At 38.5% G+C, this 21,506-nt stretch overlaps 2 protein-coding genes across 3 annotated transcripts in view; one reads left to right on the top strand and one right to left on the bottom strand.

Moving 5' to 3' along the window:
• The window catches only part of SLC39A13 (solute carrier family 39 member 13), a 150,245-nt gene that overhangs the window by 77,230 nt on the left and 51,509 nt on the right, over nt 1-21,506 (top strand). The gene's annotated exons all lie outside the window — the stretch shown is intronic.
• On the bottom strand, nt 624-20,437 carry SPI1 (Spi-1 proto-oncogene). The gene is made up of 5 exons (XM_036383303.2): nt 20,132-20,437; nt 14,181-14,274; nt 6,762-6,949; nt 2,840-2,987; nt 624-2,142 (listed from the first exon to the last, which is right to left on the bottom strand). The coding sequence occupies exons 1-5, from the start codon at nt 20,174-20,176 to the stop codon at nt 1,826-1,828; spliced, it is 792 nt and encodes a 263-aa protein (XP_036239196.1). The 5' UTR covers nt 20,177-20,437; the 3' UTR covers nt 624-1,825.

The raw sequence follows: 21,506 nt of genomic DNA, 5'->3' as shown, positions 1-21,506 counted from the left end.
AATCCTTCCAGTACAATTTTAGAAATAAAATGTCTTCTTAATTTGACTCATCCTAACTCTAAGTGAATGAAAAATGATCCTCAAAGCACAGTAACTAAAAGTTGGATTACAAGATTTTTAGAAGCATGAAAGATAACTCTCTGCTAATTTTTGGCACTGACTGATGTATTTATCAAGTTCATAAACTGGGAATAAAAATTGGGAAGTAGTACTTTGGGATGTTTTTTAACGAGGAGCTTCTTTCTTGTTTGGCTCCAAAGAGACACTGGAGGCCATGATGCCACCAGATTTTCACTTCCACAGTGAGATTGTTAGTGCAGACAACAATGACTGTGTGTAGATATAATTTTGAGAACTCAGGTCTGTAAGAAGCTCATCACTTCAACTATTTCTGATTTCGGTGAGGAGCAAGCTCTGAAAAAAATTCAGATTATTTAGTGATATTTGGCATGTTGTACTGCATTTCAATATTGCTAAAAAAATTTCCTTCTCTTCATTCTCAATCTGCCTCATTTCACCTCATCTATTTTGGGAAAGTCCTGATTTTTGAGTGATTGAAACAGTTGAGATATGTTAAATAATGTTAAAATTTGAAATGCTCATTTTCTTACTGTTGCTTGAATTTAGATTTAATTTCTGTGCTTAGATGTACTGGGTAAATTTACCATGATATTTCAGGTATTGAATTATCATTTATTTTGCATTTTGAGTGTTATCTTTACAGTGCAGTTGTTATTAGTTACTATTAATTGTTTTACAGTAGGGCTTAAAATCCACAGTTAAAATCTTGAAACTCTTTTGTCCTGGAATTCCGCAAAAACATGATTAAACACAACTTACTTCCAAGAAAGATTCAGGAGCGAGAATCAAGGTATCACTGTGGGGGAAAAGAAGACAAAGGAATAGGAGCAGGAAAATAAGTAAAACTGCAAAAGAACATGGTTAATTGATACATTCTAAATGGTATGGGGATATAAATGCAATTCTTGGTATATGTGACCAGAAAATGTTCAACTGGCAGGGTTTTTGCACAGGAAAAAATAGTGAGAAATATATACATATAGGTATTTTTAAATTTCTTTAAGTACTGCAGTCTCTTTCATAGTAATGTATTTCACCTCGTAACATTTGTTACTGAGTTTGACACCACTGATGATGTTTCCAGGTAAATTAAAAAGTAGCTACAGATGGATAAGGCCCTACAGCCCAGTGCATCTTTTATTCAGACATCACACAGGAGCTGTATCTGCATAACTGAATGCGTGACATGTGTTTGTAAAGTAATCATTTATTATGCAAACATCAAAACTTCATTATACCTAATTTTATTAAATATGTACATGTTATTACTATTTAAAAGAACGAGTCTCATTCCAAGATCTGCAAACTTCTCTCTAGCTCTGAGAGCTGCGGCAGAGCCTGTATTAATGCTAGTTTAAAAGCTGGAAGCTAACGCGGTGTCACTGTGAGTGACACAGCACCACCTCTGGAGGCAAAACTTCATTGGCTGTATTCTTTAGTTACAATACAATCAAAAAAAAAAAAAGAAAAAAAAGAAGAAAAAAATATTTTTCCTGACAATATATTTGTACATTGTTTAAATTTCCCAACTCTGTCCAACTTGGAGGATGGAAGCAAAGAATTCTGTCATGATTGGGATTCTCAGATGCTGAAGAAGGGGATTCGTACCAGAAACATCTGATGATAAAGGCTGTTTAAAGGCAGAGAAGGGGGCACAGGAAGAAAAGAGAAAGATGCGTCCATCTCCTCTGCTGGAATCCAGCCAGGAGCTCTCAATATTTTTCTTGCTTAGGGTCCCATGGCCTCAGTGAGGATAATGCTTCCTATCAGTGGCCCCCCTTCCCATAACCTCTCCACTAAACTGGTAGGTCAGCTTCTTCTTAACTTTCTTGACCTCCCCTGTCTTGCCATAGTTTCTCAAAGCCCGTGCCATCTTCTGGTAGGTCATTTTCTTGCGGTTGCCTTTCTGGATGCCCCAGCGATGCGCCAATGCTTCTTTGTGTTTGGAGGAGAACTGGAAAGTACCTTTCTCCTTGTCCACCCACCAAATGCTGTCCTTCATGTCCCCACTGCGAAGAAGGTCCAGAAGGAACTGATACAGACGTATCTTTTTCTTGCTGCCTGTGTGAGAGTCAAAGAAGAAAGCCAATGGAGCATTAGTATTTGTGTGTAGTTCCTGGAGAAACAGCAGAAAGTATCTAAGTATTCCAGCTAGCTTGGGAGACATAACTTCAGTTTGCAGCATTTATAACAGTAGACAATATAACAGTGTGAGGAAAAAATGTGGGTTTATATACCAAGAAGAAAAAGCAAGAATAATTCCAATGGCTAAACTTCTGAAATTCATTTGCTAATTTGAAGCTAATTGAAAAACATTGCTAATTGAAGCTAATTGAAAAACATTGCTAATCAAATTAACTTAAACCTAATTTTGGCAGGTTATACAGAATGTGACTCTCAGATACTGAGCAAAGAGAGCTAAATATTTTTTTTTAATTGGTTCTTCTTTGACTTTCTTGTCTTGGTTTCCCTGGCTGTTATTAGAAATTGGAGTAGAAATGGCAAAAGCCATTTCCATTCAGGAAGCCTGAATAGACAAAGCCAAAGGAGGCAAGGGAGTACATTAAGAAATGAGGTTTGAGATAGTTTTGGTTGTGAGATTCAGAGGACAGGAGAGTGCAGTGAGTCAGGGAAAGAAAAGCTTTGGAAGTGGCATAAAATACTAGCACAGCAGTTCTACAGTTTCATTCATTATCCCCCTGGTAATAAAACACCTGCTCAGTTCATAGCTTGACAAAATCCTTCTGTTTTCACTGACCTGTTTCTCCATGCATAATTCCAGGCCCAGGCTCCACACCATCATTCTCCCCATCTGACACCTCCAAGGGGGGGCTCTGCCTCTCTATGTCCTCCTCATCAGAGCTGGGCTGAGGTGGAGAGAAGTACATCCGGGGCAAATAGGACACCTATGGAGAACAGAGCAGTAGAGGGAGAAAACAGTGACACAGAGTAGGACATCAAGATTAAAAAAGGAAATGCAATGAAGAGAGGCACAGAGAAAAGGAGGAAGAAAATTAGAGGTATGAGAAAATGTTCAGTGTAATACTGAGTGACTTAGTTGTTGACATTTATAATAAATGCCATCCTATTAAGAAACACTTTCAGATAACAGTCAACACACATGTACAATGATGCACCTTTACTAGAGGGAAGAATGAGTAATGTAAATGCCAGAACTTTCTCATACCTTATCTCCTATGCAAGTAACACTGTCCATCTTCCCCATATCTCCCCAAAGCTTGCTTTCTTCCTAATGAGTTTCTGATCCTGGTTGTCTATCCCAGAATGAAACTGCTTTTCAGAACAACTTTTTCCTAACGCAGACCATCTCGAGCTGAATTTGAAAGGGATGAACAGTTCTGCCCTATCATGGCTGGCTTTGGCTCTGTTGTACCGTTCCTTTCTCAGGCACAGCACCTCCTAATGGCACCGAAACCCTATAGAACTGCATCCAAATTTGGAGATGGGATTGTACCGGTCCGTCATCTTTCTCTCATAAACTTCCCCCATGAGTAGCCTTAACACTAAGATAAGGATATATCATATCAGCCCCTACTCTCTTTTCCCAAATGGCTATCTGAAAATTCCCCATTAGGGGGGAATTTCTCATCTGCAAAGCTAGCAAGCCAGTTTTTGTGTTAAATTCTCTTGCCCTTATATAGAGGTGTTGTCAGAAGCAGTGTGGAATATACCTCAGCTCTGTAAATTCTCAGTTGTGGTCTGGTTTGCTAGGAAACATGACCAGTTGGCACAGATTATTGCACCTTCTTATTTAATAATGTGAAACAGGTCAGTCTGAGGGGCAGGGAGTAAGTACCCAGTCCCTACATTAAAAAAACCCAACAAACATTCCCCAAACCCAGCAGCATATCTTATGCAGCTTTCATGAAATGGGACAGATGATAGTCCTTGAAAGTGAGCTCCTTTTGTACTGCTCTTCTCCTTCACCAGAGAGGGATGTTTTGAGCCTGATGCCCTCCCCAGGGGACCTCAGATGCTGGGTGGACAGTGGGTGTTCATGAGTCACTCACCCTGTGCTGGCTTTGGCCGAGTGGGGCTTTTTGGGTGAGTTTTGCACCACCTTGAAGTGTCCCAATAAGGCGTGTGCCAAGGGCTGCGTGGGGCACTGCAGCTGGCAGTTAATGAGCTGGCACATTGGCTGCAGCCAATCTGGCAGGAAGGGCAGGATTGGGCAAGAGCCCCTGTAAGCTTCCTGTCAGATCCCCAGGAGTGAAACTTCAGCCCTCACCACAGCCACCTTCAGCTTCTTACAGTTAACAAAGCTGCAGCGCTGGGGTAGAAGGGAAGGGAGAGACTGTGCCATGGGGGAAGGGGAAGGAGAAGGTGAAGGTGGGACAGGGTCCCACAGAGGAGAGGAACAGAGATTGGTGCCCTTGAGAAAAGAGCTGTGGAAACCTGGAGGGCTTTGGGAGGTCATATGGGAGTAAGGAACTGCTTCTTTGTGGCTCAGTGGGACAGTGGGAGGGGACACGGTGTCTTGCAGAGGCCAGCCTGGGATGTTGAGTGAGCGTTCCCCACGCTGTCCCCGCTGACCCTGACTGCTGTACCTTTGCTTATACTTCCTCTGCACCTGAAATTCAGCAAGGGCAGTCAATACAGTGTCACACAGTTTTGGGACAGAGTCACAGAGGACTGTCCCATGTGCTATAAAGAGCCAGGTTACTAATACAGCTCGGAGAGAGAAAACTTAAGGAACTACTAGCTGCTTTCCATATTCTGATGTCTTCCCAGGGTCTGTGGCCTCTACCTATGATTCTCCTCTTTCTAAAAGTTCTTCTCAGAGCTTTCCAACCTTCTCTTTCACTCTTCCTTCAGAATGAATATTTTTTTTTTCTTATTGTAGTATTTCTGAGGTCCCTGTTGGCAGGCTAACAAAATTTCAAAAAAATCTTGTTCATGAACATGTTAAACTTCAAATATAGTTTCACAAAGTAATGTGATATCCACAGAAAATTAAAGAAATATCTTTGCACCTTCCTCCTTTGCTGCAAACAGTAACTCTGATATTGCAGGACAAGCATACTAGTTAAAAACTAGCAAATTTAGAGGAGGATTAAAACTTGCTTCTTGCTTGTTTCTTTGCCTGGGACTGTAACTGAGACACACCAGAAGCTGAACTTCAGAGCATGCCAAGTACTATTTGTATGAGCTATTCTAGGAATAAAAGTAAAATAAAGTAAAAAGCCAAAGATCCCCTGCTGGTAAGGAAAAGAAGGGTAGTGGTGAATTCTACATACTAACATCTGCAGCTTGGTAGGGTGTGGGGCAGGGAGAGCACAGTGCTCTTTATCAAAAGTTGTAACAAAATTAGTTCCCTGCCTTTCATCCTGAAATGAAAGACCATAGCTGAGAAGAATGAACGTGGATACCAGAAGTGCCCTCTCTTGCTTTTTTGGTTGTGCTTCCAAAGACATCCCTAAAGGGGCTCATTTTCATCCTTTGCCCTTGGCCAGAGGTCATGGTTGGTCATTAGGTTAGCAGTTGCGATGAGCAACTGAAACAACTTGAAGCTTCCCACAGGCTGCTGTTCCATGATGCATTTTTTATAGTTGTAACTTTCTGTTCCTAATTCTTTGTTTGTATCTACATCTTATATTCTATTCCTGATTTTTTTGATGGCTTGCAGTTTCCTGTTGTCAGTGTTAACTTACTCATTCTATTTTTTCTCTTCTTTCTTTTTGATTAATACAGTACTAACATCCAATTTCGGTTTGCTTTGAGCAGAGAAACCCAAAATGCCAAGCCCATGCATGCAGTTTTTCTCACAAAGCTTCAGCAAGGGTACTGTTAGATGCAGCACTGTAATCAGCAAACACTCTTTTCTCTAACTTCAGTTCTACTCTGTCTTGTATTTAGGACATTTCATGTACATTGGGGAACAATTTAGCACAAGATCTTCCAGCTTTCTTACTGCCCCCAGTAATGACTTCGGGCATATTCGTGTAGGATCAAGAGTCATTTCCACATCTGCTGTGCTTAGTATCTTTGTAGTATGATGGAACACCTTATAATTTCAGGTTCAGCGAGAATTTGCTGGTGCTTTGTGACTACTGCATAGTGGAGTATCTTTTTTTTTTTTTCCAGGGAAATGCCTGGCTTAATGTAAAATCTGAGCAAAGACAAGACAGTGTGTTTTGGCTTGTGACTTATTTACTCACAGATAGAAGCACAAGTAGGGTCTCCTCAGCCTGTGGTAGAATTGTCAGAGACTTGTCTTTGTTAGCATTTCTCACACAAGTCATGTAAAATTTTCAGGGTTCCTTGGAAATATTTAAAACTTTAGTACTACTTCAAAGCTCAGAATTACTTCTTAATAGTCCTGGGTACCCTTGCTATGATGATACAAAGTTTCTCACCTCCAAATCATCTGCAGAATTGCAAACCAGTTGATCTTCATTCCAAATGAAACAAAAATTGAAATTCCAAACACCTCCACAAAATGCAGTTCTCATTTTAGACAGTGTGGGGAGCATGATTTCTCATTGGCAAAAAGAATGTTTAAAATACATTAGTCCTGAGAATGAAGAGCTTTACATCCCCTAAGAACCTGAGTAACTCATTCCAGAAATTTCTTTCACTTCATAATATGCATTCCCAATGTATTATTTTCTTTACCATTAATTACAATCTGAAGTTCTGGGCAGGGCTGCTGACCATACCTGATGGTTGAGTCCGATGTGTGTGGTTGGGATTGCAGAATCCAGGACGTGCATTTGCTCGATCTCCATGTGCCTGTAGAGCTGCTGCAGCTGGGGAGGCTGCACACTCTGCAGCTCTGTGAAATGGTTGTCTCCAAAGGTCTCAAATTCACTGTGCATGTGGTGTGGATGATATTCCCAATAATGATCTAAAGAAAGTAAAAATAGATTGTCCATCACTGCAAGATGAAAAAACATGGCATTTACCTGGCTTTCATGGATTCTCACTCCTGTCACAGCCCTTTCTGCCCTCTCCAAACCACTCCTGTTGACTTGTCTCTGCTGACAATTTCTATAGATCCCTGCAAAATTTCTTTTCCTAATCTCATAAATTCCTGTGACTGGGAAGTATTACTTAGGCCACTTTTAGTAGGAAAATACTCTCAGATAGTGAGATGGATTTAAATGATAATTTAACACAAGATGCAGAAGATGTTAATGCTGGCACCTTTCTCAAGAAGAGACCATAACAAGTTTCAAAACATTGTCATTCTTGAGACAACAAATTCTACTGATTTACACACTGTCATATTCTTATTACACTCTTCCTCATGGCATGGAAATGAGGAGGTGGAAAAAATGTAAAGATTATTCTGCAGCTATCTTTAGACTCTATTTTACTATAGCTAGCAAAATTTCAGGAATGCTGCAGAAAACTCACTTCCTGCTGTTTTGCTATATCACACATTTTTAAGTACCAAGACTAGAGAATAAAAGGATAAACACTTGGAAATCTGGTGTACACTGTATGCAGGAAGGCTGAATTCTAATGCAGATTCTTTCTCTACCTTTTTTATCTCTTTAGTACATTTGAAATTTCTGTGATAATTTGGATTTAAAAAAAAATATATAAAGAAGTACTTAAATAACCACTATAATGTTTCCTGATTAATTTATCTTTGAAGTGAAATTCCCTATAATTCTCGGTTCTAGATTTCTGGATTTTTTAGTTCAACATAAGCCTTCAACTTTTTAGAATGTCATATTTTCTGCTCAAAATTTAAAATTTTCTGCAAGAAATGTGAAGTAATTCTAATTTCTCATATACAATGGCTGCATACATAATTCTGCACATATCTATGTGCAACCTGTTTTTAAAATCAGTGTCAACAATACATCCTCTGCTGTGACTGAGCTTGGAACTAATTTTCTAGGGTTCATCTTTTTGTGTATCACTTTATGCATGGCTGAAATTTCTTTATGATATTCTGTGTAACAGTTCTAATTTGTATCTTACTATTCCACACCAATCCATAAATTATTTTTAAAATTTCTGTCCTCCCCTTTACATGTTTTCACGTTGCTGTCATGTACTCTTACAATCTACTTCTCTTCATCCCTTAAGCTAGCATCAGCTCTGGGTCTTTCAGTGTAAATCAGTATATTCACCCCCCTATTCACACTTGTACACTTCTCCAAGCTCCCTCCCAGCTGTTGACATCCTTCCAATAACACAATGAACATAGTTGAACATGTTCCTCTAAATGTAGTTAAATTTATAGAGGAACAATTGTCTCGTTCTGCAATATATGTTATTGTGCGTGATATCTGGATATTAATGTGCTATGAATATTTTTCTTAAATATCAAGTTATTTCTTTTTCTCAATCCAAGGGAGGGACTTTGAATGTGGCTTCCTTTGGAGTGAACCCAGTGATAAGTTTATACCAAGCACACTCGTACCTTTCAGCTGCCTTTGTGCTCAGGCCAGTAGAAATTTATTTAGAGGCTCTATGAGATCATTTCTGACACCAGCACTTACTTTTTTGTCCTTTCTGCTTTTCTGATTCATGAATAAACCACTTCATTGCATGTGAAAGGGGTGGAAATGTGCTTATAAAAGTATCCAGGGAGCTGCTGCATTACTTTGTCATTTCTTCACTTTGTTATATGGCACTTTCTATGGGCTATGTATGGGTTTTATAGCCCTAAGATAATTACAATGCACAGTAGCACTTCTTCATGTTGCACTTCAAGACAAAAATTTCAGTTTCTAGTGTAAAAAAGTGGGGTTTATGGATGCAAAGCACTCAGGTGTTTTTATATCCACATCTACTGCAACCCAGGAAACAGCAGTGTGTGAGCTGAAATCCATCATTTACCTAAGGCTGTGTCCTGGTAGGAAGCTTTGAGCACTTTCAGTGTGAAACCTTTCCATTTAGTTGGGAGACTGGGCCACACTAACTCATGCTTTTTCTAGGTTAAATTAGTGCAGATTTCTCTAAGTAGAGCCAAGCCTTGAGGTCCCATATACCGTGGGCAGCCCTGCATATTAAATTGTTGAGAATATATCCCAGGAATAATCTAAACTCCTGTTCTTTAGAGTGATGTGGCTCTGCTTGCTGTGTGGAAAGTGCTCTGTCAGAGGGCAATGTATATTCCCAAAGATCCCTTGTCACTGATAATCCACAACAATTGAGATCAGTGCATAATTGGGAGGATGACAAAGCCCAGGAAAAAGTCTCTGAGGCTGTCAATGGCAGGTCTTCGGCTGTGGAATGTCTTATTAGAAGCAAATATGGTGGCCACGAGAGAACAAAGACCATTTCCAACCTGCATAGCCATGAGTACCTGTGCACCCTCTAGGTGGTCTACTTCTGATAATTTTAAAATATTTTTTATCAGTAATGTTTTTATACTTTGAGATACCTCTTAGTTCTTTGGAACCTATGACAAGGTTACTGTGGCTCCAGAAATGTTTTAACTTTTCCCTTGGCAAATTAATTAGCTCATGGAACACTATTTATGCATATTCATGCTAATAACTAATTAGTAATTTTCATACTAATTTCTAAATTCCTTTTTTATGGAATTAGATGCTGTTGTAAAAATAAAGTAATAAAATAATACTATTAACACAGCATATAGGATTTAAAATAATGACATCATAGTATTACACTACCAATAAATCTATGCCAGAAATTACTTCAACACAAACTTATGTCCAAATGTTCAAGTTGTGATAGGGAGCAAAGTCCTTATTCTTTCCAAAATATCTATAATTTCCCAGTAATCCTTAGGAAAAACAATATTGGTTTAGTAACATTAGAAGAGGAATTACAAACATGTCCCCACAAGTCCTTCTGCAGTTAACCATCCTGGCTAAGTTATTGCATATGAAAATTAAAGAGAAAAATTTAAATATCTGCAGATATTTGAGTTACCAGTAACTCTTTACTTCCATGCTCTTTGTTAGTGTTATGTCAGTTACTCATACCAATTTGTTCTTTTCTCTAAAACATGAAGGTGGAAGGAAGAAAAAAGATAGGAGATAAAAATTCTAGAAATGGAAAGTGCCTGTTCTTTGGGTAAAGGAAAATATCATTAAAAGCCAAGCTATACCTACACAATGGAGTCATTATGAGAAATTTCATGTGAAGTGAAAGAGGATGTGAAAAAAATTCTCTCTTACAGAGGCATGGAGATTATGTTTGTTTTGGTCTTGTATGTAGTGAAAGGTTAGAGGAAGGACAATAATGAATTCTAAACTCCCTCTCATGACAGAGAGGATGTTAACCTGTTGGGAAGCAATAGCTGACCTAAAGGCATTGTGTCAATATTCACCATGGAGGTAGATCCTCACTCTGCAAGTGAGAAAACCTGACTGAACGTTTCCATGCACCTTCTCATCCCTGTAAGTTGCTTTGCTCCTGTTTTAATAGATGAATAATGGTACAAGCAGTGGTCAGAATACGAAACAGGCTCTAGGAAGGTATTTGTAATAAGTGTGGAGCAGGAGGCTAGATCTGCATGATGCGGTGCCAAAGGGTGCAGCAGTGCTGAGGCAGCAGTGGAGCAGGAAGCCGGGAGCTCTGGGAGCTCTGGGAGCTCTGGGAGCTCTGGGAGCTGTGGGAGCTCTGGAGCACCGTGCTCTGCCCAGCCGGGCACCGCGGCTGCCAGGGCTGTGCTGCCAGCCTGGCCCTGCGCCTCGGGACACTGCTCCTGCTGGGCTCACCTGCCAGCCCATACATGGAGAGCTAGGACGGGGCTTCTGCACAGCCCCACACCGCATAGCTTACAAGCTCCCACTCTGTTTTGCACATCTGAAAAAGCAAGTCAAGGAAAAAAGCCATAGAGGAAATTAGAAAAATATTGAAGGGCACGGGAAACTCAATGTCTTGTTCAGACACTACAGAATCACCCTTGAGAACAGTGCTGTGGTCCTGGGCCAAGCACCAGTCTTACCTAAAACAATGTTAGAATCTCATTAGCTCTCACTTTACAAACTTCATGACTTTAATTATGCCAAATGTTCAAAAGCCTATGGGTCAGGCCCCATCAAATCATGAGAAAAGCTTTGGAGGGAGGGGATTTTTTAATGAAGTTTGGAATTCTTTCTCTTTTTCCTGTAGCATTTAAGACTAAGGTTTGCACGTTTGGACTTTCCCCCACTTCTATGTGGGCTAACAAAATCAAAGCTGAGATTCCTAAATGGTCACATTACTCCAGGATGTGGGACAAAAATAAAATCCCAGATCATGAAACCTAGAAAGTTCCATGAGGCTAGCAATGAAGTGAACAAGGGTCAGCACTCAGCTTCATACAAAAAGTGATTTTTACTAAACCTATAATGTTTGGTGACAACATAGAGACAAAGCTGCAGTGGAATTTTGTAATTACAAAGATTGCATTAGTGTTACAAAATATGCTGTTACATATACAGACTTACAAGCTCAGGGTAGGGTGATGGACTAATACATGATCACTCAAAGCAGCTTCTGTCCAGCATGACTGTGTCTCTGTGTTACTTACAGTATTTAAAACAGTTACACTGCAGTAAAGAAAATAATCGCACACAATGCTTGTGCTGATGAACATATCATGCTGTGGTTTTGCTTGTTAATTTCAGTGTTCACTTAATGGAAATAATTTCCTAAATATTACTCACTAATGGAACAGATCTACAAATTTTTTGTGGACTTTACTACTTATTTGTGTAAATAAGTAAGTAAGGGATAATAAATAAGGTGTAAGGGTTTCCTTCAGTACTATATTTGAGGAAAAGGGACGGTAATGCAGGTAGCACCAATTTACAGATTAAGATATTGCCATCTCCCTTTCACAAAATAATTTTTCTAGCAGTGAGAGGTAGTCTGACACCTCAGGAAATTTTCCTATTTCTTTAACAGTCCCTTTTCAGCAAGATCAAAAGCATTATACTGTCTGGTGGCATCTATTTGCATTAATTGGTAGTATTGAGGTGCATAGTGGTACTAAATAGACCTGCAAAATTATTTTTATGTATTGCCAGTGATCTCACTGTACCCCAAGCTGAAGTTCTCTCTTACAATTCTGTTCTTGTTTCTTCTTTTTTTACTCCCATCTAATCAAGTTCTTGTCTCTTTTACTGCTGTTACTGCAGCACCTTTTTATTCCTTTCCCCCTCAATTTTTCAATCATTGTGCCTTTATCCACTTTGTTCCGAACACTTAGTACATATTTCTAAATGTACTTTGTGGCATCCTTTTCCTGCACTTCTGCATGGCTATCCTCAAGACTTTATACTTCTGTCGTGTAAACAAAATTAAAGCCAAAGTTGGGTTTTTCAATGTTTATCAGAAAGATGGAAACTACAATAATTTGTGGGTTTTAGTCTGCATCTGCATTTTTTGGTTGTTCATTGCTGTTTTGGACTGTGAGCAATTCAAGACAGCACAAGGCACAGACATTTATATACAACCAACCATATTACAGATGCTTTCATAAATTAAAATTTGATTGAAATGTGCAGGCTGGGTTTAGGTTGCATCTTCCATAAGCACTTACTGTAGGAGTTAAAATGCTTTTGGGGTCTATAGGACAAGCGCAGCACAACTTTAGGAACAGACAAATTTCTGTTTGAAGTGCATGTTTACATACTGCTTAGGTTATAACCCATACAGGTCACTGTCCAGGATTTGTTGTGTTCATCATGAGGAGTAAAATCATGCTAGTGAACTCAGAAGCTTAGAGGCAGCCTTTCAGTAGAAAAATGGGCAGTAAACCAGATGGGGAGATAAAATGATGAAAGGTAAAGGGAAGTTTTTGCTTGAGGTAGCCTGGACTTAATGACAGAAAAGTTATTTCCCAGTGCTTTTTCCTACATGGCATCTTTTATATTTATTGTTTAATTGTCACAATTGCCTTTTGAGATAATCAATGTTATCCTGTTTTATGAGTGTGCAAACAGGTATGGGGTATAATGTAAAAACCCTAAATTTCCATGTGGAATTTGCTGGGTTTGATTAATGAGACTCGACAGATGCCATGAGATAACTTATATAAACTGAATAAATTCTTTGTCTTTAGGTGTTAAGAATATCAGAGGTGTTTCCTGAATGAAGTGTAGAGAACAAATTTAAGTAGGAATCTCTTTCAGCTAAAAGCTCAGAGCCATCTTACTCAGTAACTCACTGCTCTTTTGTTGCCACAAAACAGTGCTGTGCGATGATTAGTTCATGTCTTAAATTATAACAGCAATGGGCCTGGTTGCTATATCAGTGGGATTCTTTCAGGGAAACTCCAGAACCTGCAGGGACTGCCACCACTAATGGAGTAGAACGGTGCTTTTCCTTCCTGAGTCAATATTGACTCTGGTATTTCCAGGGTGCTCTTGCTGGAGACCGTTGTATTGCACGGGAGACAAAATCCACAAAGCAAGACTCTTGCCTCTGCATTGATTTAGAGTCCAGTGCCCAGACAACACTATAACATAGACACCAAGGCTTTGAAATCACATACATAAATTGAAGTAATAAATAACCATACAGTATTTTTACCTTGAGTTATGTTTATGTACAAACAGCTACAAGGAAGTTTTACATAGATTTAGAGACAGGAAGTACTTGGGTGTACTGGGGGAAGAGTGAAAGTTAAAGTTAGGTGTGGCAGCATGCAATAGAGATCAAAAGAAAGAGGAAAATATATGGAGTTGAAAAAGGCTAAATACCAAAGAAACCTAAGCACAAATAGATTATTTAGGACCTATGTGAAATGGGAGTTGGACATGGGAACACAAGAAGAGGAATACAGTGCTGCAAATCCATGCTTTAAAAAGTTGAGAAGCAAGCTGAATGTTTTTGGTCTTCAGAGGAAAATAAAACCACAGTAAAGATAATGAAGGATAGAGATAATGAGATCCCACTTTCCTGGGAACTCCTTGCATCATAGAGTTCTTTGTAAAATGCTCTTTCAGAGAAACCATGTTGCAGTTGCTGGACTGGAACAAATTATATAATAATATTATATTATTAATAAAATAATTTTTGTTCCTGATTCGAAAATGTGTTCCTATACATTCTAGATCACAGCAATAAATTTGTTATTTTCTTGTATGTCCTAAATCCATTTTCTGTGATAACCCATGAGATTTTATGCTCCAATGAGATATTTTTTGACTTACCACCATGACTCTCTCCATCACTGTTGAGATACTGGTAATAGTCATGGGGCTGTCGGTAGAGGTCTGACTCATAGGGTACCATATCTTCAGAGGGCTGTAAAAAGAAGAGGAATTTTTAGAACAGTAAGCTTATACAAATCCTTTCCAAATTATTCATATAGTTGGTGAAGGGCTGATGCCAACCCATTTTATATTGCTTAGGGAAAGAAAGGGGAGACTTCAAGTTATTACTGAATCAGCAGAAATAAAATGTATGATGCCAAAGACTGGTTTTGGGGGAAAAAAAAAGAGTTATCCCAGTAGAAAAGAGACCCAGCCTGTGTAGCAGAACTTGTCCAGTTGTAATACAGAAATCCCTTGTATTCCACATTCCAGCCTTCTGAGGATACTGCTTTAGAGTTGTTGTAGATATTATGCACAAGTGCAAATATTTTCGTTGGTAGTAACAGACATTTTCTTTTATTTATGATAATGATGATGATGATTATTATTATTCCTGTACACAAAAAGGAAAGCAGAAACTTGTCTTGCCTAAATATATTGTTTCTACAAGGTCTGACTAAATGGTGGGAGTCTGTCAGAGGGTACTGACACTGACAGAGGGCATAAACACATTTTCTTTCTCAGTTACTGTCCAAGATGACCTCTAAATGTTTGCTGCCTCAAATCAACTGCACAGGGCTTCTAGATACACACATTGAAAACTTTAAAAGTCCAAATGTGGGGCAAATAGTGAGTTGTGACCTGTTGGATGCTTAGCTGTAGAATTAAAGTCTTCTCTAGCTTCTCAAAACAGGTGACATAGGCTAACTTGCCCACTTCTCTTCCTCTTCCTCCTCAGGCCTAGTATTCCAATTGGAACACTGAGTAAGATCTTGTTGTCACAATAAAGGTTGTTTACTATTAGTTGTGCACAATTTTGTTGCTTCATCTAACGTTTCATCTTTATGTTTATTTCCAGAATAAGAGTTAGAGAAAAACAGTGTCTGTTTTGTTAAACCTTAATTCAGTTAAGTTTGTTACAGTATTTCCTTCCAATCTAAACAAATTCTTGCACTGTCAACAGCAAAGAACTCAACCACCTTCTTGCCTTTTTCTGGGAAGGAAATTACTCTTAGTATTTTTAGGTGTTAATAGCAACATTTTAATTCTATCAATGACTCCATCATAACTAACTTTGAAGGACAAATATTTAGAATAACATGATAACTATATGATCGGTGTATTTCTTGTGTTTATATTTCATATGCCTATCTGTATGTCCCAAATCCTTTCCCTCCATGAACCTGTCACATTTTTGGAACATCTGCATTTTTTAAGCTTAAGCTGTGATAACAGCATGACAGAAATACAGGACAGCTTCTCTTTTTCTTACTCCTCTAGACTGTTTGAGAAATGGAAAGTGATTACAGTAGAATTGCCCTTTATTCACACAGAGATACAATATGAAGTAAAACATGTTTTCCAGATTTCATGGGGGTGGTCAAAAAGTCAGTACAGCATGTATCTCCTCAACATTTCTGCTTTTTCTCCATGTATTTTCTTGGTGTTCTCTCTGGTTATATGTATTTACTCATCTTCATTCCTTCCACCTTTGGTGTACTGTGATCTCTGACAAGAAAAAGTAATGAGACTGTATTTTGCTTTCTTTAGGATAAAGTTCTGAATGGAATTTCTCCTTTTCATTATCTTTGCAAATTAGTTTATCCCATTCCCTCATTTCCTTTCCCTAAATATATGCTTCCTGGTAAATATATAAACTTATGCATTCATATTCAAAATTTTAAATTGTTATATTATAAATTAAAAACTAAATTTTAATTAATATTGTAAAGTACTATAATTCAAAACAAAGCATTGATGTTCTGTGAAAGGGGAAATGTCAACATCTAAATGGAAAATGCATATCATACTATTCAGGAAAAACAGAGGTTAAAAAGTCATATAAATGTACATTGTTTGAAAGAAAAATCTCTGTTTTTTCTCAACTAAGATACTAGAAAATGATACAAAGATGTTAATACCTAAATGTATTGAAGTTTTAAATGCTGATAAGTGTTTAGTCAAAAGTAAACTAATTTCGAAAGAAATCACTATCCTGATAATATAGGCCTAATTTGCTAAAATTTCCAGTGGTACAGCAAGGCATCTATCACTCATATCTTTACAGAAGTATAGCTTGGCAGGAAGGCCAAGCATCAGTCCAAAAGTAGATTAAAAATACATATTTTAGGCAAGGAAAAGAATGTTTGGCTTTTCCTAGTTGTGCTTTCCTGTGTTGTCTTCTCTCAGTTTCCAAACCCCCCCACTTCAGAACAATATACATTAACAGGCAATAGTGTCTCACAGTCTGACAGCTGAGAATGAAGTATTTTACCATTTAAAAGCTACTTTTACAGTTCAGATGCATATTCAATGAGCAGAGCTCAAGGGAGGTGTGTTAAATAGACTCTTAAAACAATATTAAGACTCCCTTAATATTTACAGATATGACTGACAACAGAGTGAATTGCAGATACCCAACATCTAAAAATGATTTTACATAGGGCATTGGGGTACTATAAACTTTGGTTTGAAAGGCTGGGGCTTAAAATTTATTTATCATGGATCCTTGGAATTTTTGTCCTTGGATTTGTTTCCTGTCCAGTGATCCTTTTGATAAAATACATGTGTGTATATCCTTTTTAACTCATGCAACTGAACCAATCTGTCCCCACACAGGACTTGTAAAGCCACTGCTTTCTATCTTGGTGTCTGATCTTCAAGGGCACAGTAACTAACATGGCAAGATGTACAAAATATTTAAAAGTCTACTTATCATCAACTTAATCGGATGGTGGTTAAAGGACACAGAACAGCATGTATTCTCTCTGATTATCCTATGGGAAAGTGGGATATTTCCCTCTATTTATTAGAAAGGCTATTTTCAATAACCTGTTTTTAATTGCTTTCTGGTTTTTTGGGGAGTGGTTTGTTGTTTTGGGTTTTTTTAAGAAAAATTTCTTTAGAAATGTTTTCTCTAATTAGAGAGAAGAGGTTTCACCATGTACTGCTGTTGCCTCTTGTGTCAATCTTTACCCACTTGCCCCGTCCTTCTCTGGAACCTCCCCACCCACACCCATTTCATCATCTTACTGACAGCTCTTCCATGACACTGAACTGTTTTGTTACTCCTGACAAAAAGCAAAGAATAGCTTATGTTTAATATTTAACTGATGTCAATGGCCATTTGTTCTATCGGTTATTTCCATTAAAAGAATGACTGAAAGCTTTGTTACAATCCCATAGTTGTGGTCTAAAGTTGGTATCTCCTTGCATGCATGCCATGAGTTGCAGTGCACTATCTAGACAGTATTCTACCCTCAAGTAAGAGGTCAACAAACAATACTTTCTGTCACAGACTTTTATAAATGAAGAGTGGCCTCAGTCTTCCATCTTTGCCCTGAAACTCAAGGGAAAACCACAAAACCAGTCAGAGAAAGCTCAGTTGGCATTGGTTAAGAGAGACGCATTGGACTCAACTGAATTGCAGTCTGAAAATCTTGTTATTCCCCAAGACTTTGTCAGATGATTCCAGGGAATTGTAAAATCACTAAATGCTGATCTGTTTTTTATCTTGATATAACTGTTCACTGGCATGTGATTCAAAAATACTTCAGACAATTTCCAGTGATGTGCTGCTGAGACAAGCTTTAAGGCCAAGATTAACTTTATTTCCTTGGAAAAAAATTACAGTATAACTATTTTAGAAAAGATGAGTAAAAATATTAGCATGATTACTCATTGGGCCAGCCTCACTGGACCGTGTTGATAATGCAGTTATGTGGAACAGAGTAGTTCTGTGGGGCATTTTTGCTCTCATGCAAAAATACTTCATTCAAAGCTGTGATTTCTACAGGTGGCTACTTAAGGATTCATATAAAACTGGAACCCTCTTCAGGCAAAGGTGTTTGACTTAATAATGTTTTGACCCACAACTGAATTCTATCCCGCACTGGAAGACACAGACCCAGTCTGCAGAACTTTTCCCCACAAAATTTCTAATCTTCAGAGGAAGATGCAGTACTCCCAAACAATTTACATAGTGTTTCCCAGCTGAGGGATAAGAATTTCCTAGCCCAGGCAAGAGAAAGCAGTTACTGACCCACCCTCAACTGAACGGGGAAGGGTGGAGGAGGGAAGTGTTGCTGCAACCCCTGCCTAGAAACAGGCTCGAGTCTCCTCACTGAAAAAGTCCCAGGAGACAGACTTGTAGGACTCTAGCTGGCAGTGCTCAAAGTGCACTTAAAGACATTTTGAAAATACAAACCACAAAATTATTAATTTTTGACGGTTTAATCACAAAACAAAAAAACGCAAATTGCTCTATCAAGAGCTTCAGTAAGATGCATTTGAGTTTTCACTGCCAGTTGTATCACTCATCTGAACGCAGTACAGACATTAACTGCAACACAAATTAGGATATGGGCCAAACTGTGTTAGATTTTCACTCAAGTTATTCAACATATGTCCTGGAATTCAACACTGGGGAAAAAAAGGCAGAAAACTTGACTATGAGCTACTGAATAGACAGAAAATTAACAATTGGGTTTTTTTTTTAATGGAGATACAGTTTTCTGGGGTAGCTAAAGACAAGGTTTGTGTTTCTTTGCAATTTATTTTTTGTTAAGCCCAACAAGTAACATACTGAGAAATCTCTAGGTATGTTTTTTTAAGCTTGTTTCTATTCAGATTGCAATTCCGTTGCACTTACAGGAGACCCATTGGGAAATTCTGTGTATTTAAGAAAAAGAAGAATTATTTTTAGAGTCTCCTCACCCTTTGGGTAGATAGGTGATTTCAGGAGGATTGATGATAAATTGAGAAAATAAAGGTTCTCCCCCAAAAATAAATAAATACTTTCAGTTTTCATGAATTCTGAACATGACAGGGAATCAAAGGGCAATCTTTCTGGATGAAAGATAAGAAATGTCTTTAGTCTTCATTAAATGGGACAAGACAAACCCAAAACTTGAAAAAAGTTTTTGTTAAAAACCCTTTGGATCTGCATTGTCTGTCTCTGTTATCTGACACATGTATAGCAATTACTGTAAGCCATCTACCACATAAAAAGCCAAGTCAACCACCTTATCTGACACCTCTTCAGCTTCTACAAACTTAATGAAATCTAATTAAGGCCTCTTGTACCCAATCTCTTTAGAGATTTCCCATTAAGCCTGGTTTCTGAACAACAGGTATGTGACATTATTTTTTTCATAAATAATAATTTTTTAACTCACCGTACGATAAATTACAGCAGTGTGACAATGCTTAGAGTTAAAGAAAGGATAGACCTGCCCCATAGGCACACAGAAAATTTTATATGTTCGGGAAAACATTGAAAGACTTAAATAAGGACCGTAGGTTTTTTTCCCCATTAGCCAGTTGCTTTTTCACAGTCAGTGAATTCAAGAAAATTCAAGAAAAAATTAGGTTAAAAACTAAAATGCCATCATTGAAAAGAACACACAGAGTCCTAAAATCTGCAATATGTAAATCAACATTCAACAACTCTTCTCTCACAGATTAGTGGGCAGTTAAATACATAAACTATGTCAGAGACTTCAGATGATTAAGAATTACAATCTGAAGAAAGACGGCTTTTATATCACATAGGTAGCACTGAAGAAGAGAGATTTACTGACTTGTTATAAACACCCTGTACAAAAATACCATACATTTATCAGTGAAAACAAATGGAGATCAAAATCAGATACAAGTTTAGGGAGGAAATGTTAATTTCCCTTTCATTGCAGTGTTGACACTAGTTTTATATATTGACCCAAGCCAAACTTCCTGGCATTACAAATACAGACCAAAACAGAGATATTCTCAAATAACAAAAACTGGTTTATTTTGCCTTTTGCTACTGAACCTAATGATCCATATTACAAATAAATCCATATACTCACAGGGGGAATAAGGGGAAATCCTTCCATCTTGCAAGCTTGCAACATTCAGCCAACTTCTGAGTGAATTTTTCTTAATTCAGTTTTCAAACATCCAGAATAACTGACTTGCAAAAAATCATATTTAAAAATGGTGGGAAAAAAAGGAAAAATAACGAGAAAAGAAAAAAAAAAAGAAAAAAGTGAGACCCTTGGACTCTGTGAAGTCCCTTAGCAGTGGTGGATCTCAGGACAGGAGGACCCTAACAAGCTTTCATAGTTTGCCCTAATAGGTTCTGAGGTGAACTTCTTCCCGAGTTGTATGTGAAGTTCCTGATTTTATCAAATGTCTGTAGAAGGCAGATAGGCCCTGGGTCTATCAGTGCGCTGTGACATCACACTTGAGCCAGTTTGCATAAATCTCATTTCAGGGCGCTGTGGCGCTGCAGCAGGAAGTCTGCCCCAGCCATGGACAGGTGCTTGGCTGTATAATCAGCAGCCCAGAGCCTGCCATCAGTAAGCGAGCGGGTGTGTGCAGCACCGGGGGAAGGCTCTGTGCTTCCCACTGCACATGAACCAGAACCATGGTGCTGCTGCTCTCAGGTTTAATGAGAGATCATAGACACAGCCCTGACAACTTCTGAGAGGCCAGAGCAATGGCGTAGACTTGCATTAATAATAGTCCTGTGTTGAAATGATGTGGCAATGCTTAGCAGGTAGGAAAAAAAGAGTATGCAGTTTCAAATACACAGCCTTAGGTTTTTACAAAACACTGAAGTTATGCCCATGAGACTTTTGTCATCAGCTTTGCACCAGAGTAAATTCAGTGAAAGTTACTTGTTCTCCTATTTGTTTTTTGTGAACTATTTTGTTTTATAATTCCTGCAAGGAGAAAGTGAATGGGGAAAAGGAGAAAGTATTACATGTCTCTCACAATGACTTCCCTCAGGTCCTGAGTGCCTTCAACAGTGAATAGAGAATAAGATTTATAGACTCCTGCTCAAAGTGTCAGGGGCAGAAATACCTTGTAGAGATTTTGTGTTAGCTCTGCTCACTTGATTTTCTCCCCTCTCTTTATCCCAGTGCTCTGCTGGCATTTGGCTGTGCTGAACAAATGCCCTTCATATGCAGGTTCTGGCAGTGCCAGAGGTGAGTGGGGCTTGGGGCAGGATGTAGGGGTTGAGGCCTGGCTACAAGGGGAGAGAGCTCTCATTCTGCAACGTGCCCTCTTGCTTTGCAGTTAGTTACTACTGTCTTGGAAAAGTGAAGTTTCTTTGTCTGGTTTGTTCCCCTTCAGTGTATGCCCATGTGCCACAGGTTCTGCTTTTAAAAGCAGCCTGCTTACCACTCACCTGGATCTGTGTGCAAGGGGAATTTCAGCCACTCCAGACTTCCTCCC

Source organism: Molothrus ater, chromosome 6, assembly GCF_012460135.2.
Source record: "Molothrus ater isolate BHLD 08-10-18 breed brown headed cowbird chromosome 6, BPBGC_Mater_1.1, whole genome shotgun sequence".
Lineage (NCBI taxonomy): Eukaryota > Metazoa > Chordata > Aves > Passeriformes > Icteridae > Molothrus > Molothrus ater.
This window is presented reverse-complemented; position numbering and strand designations above follow the sequence as displayed.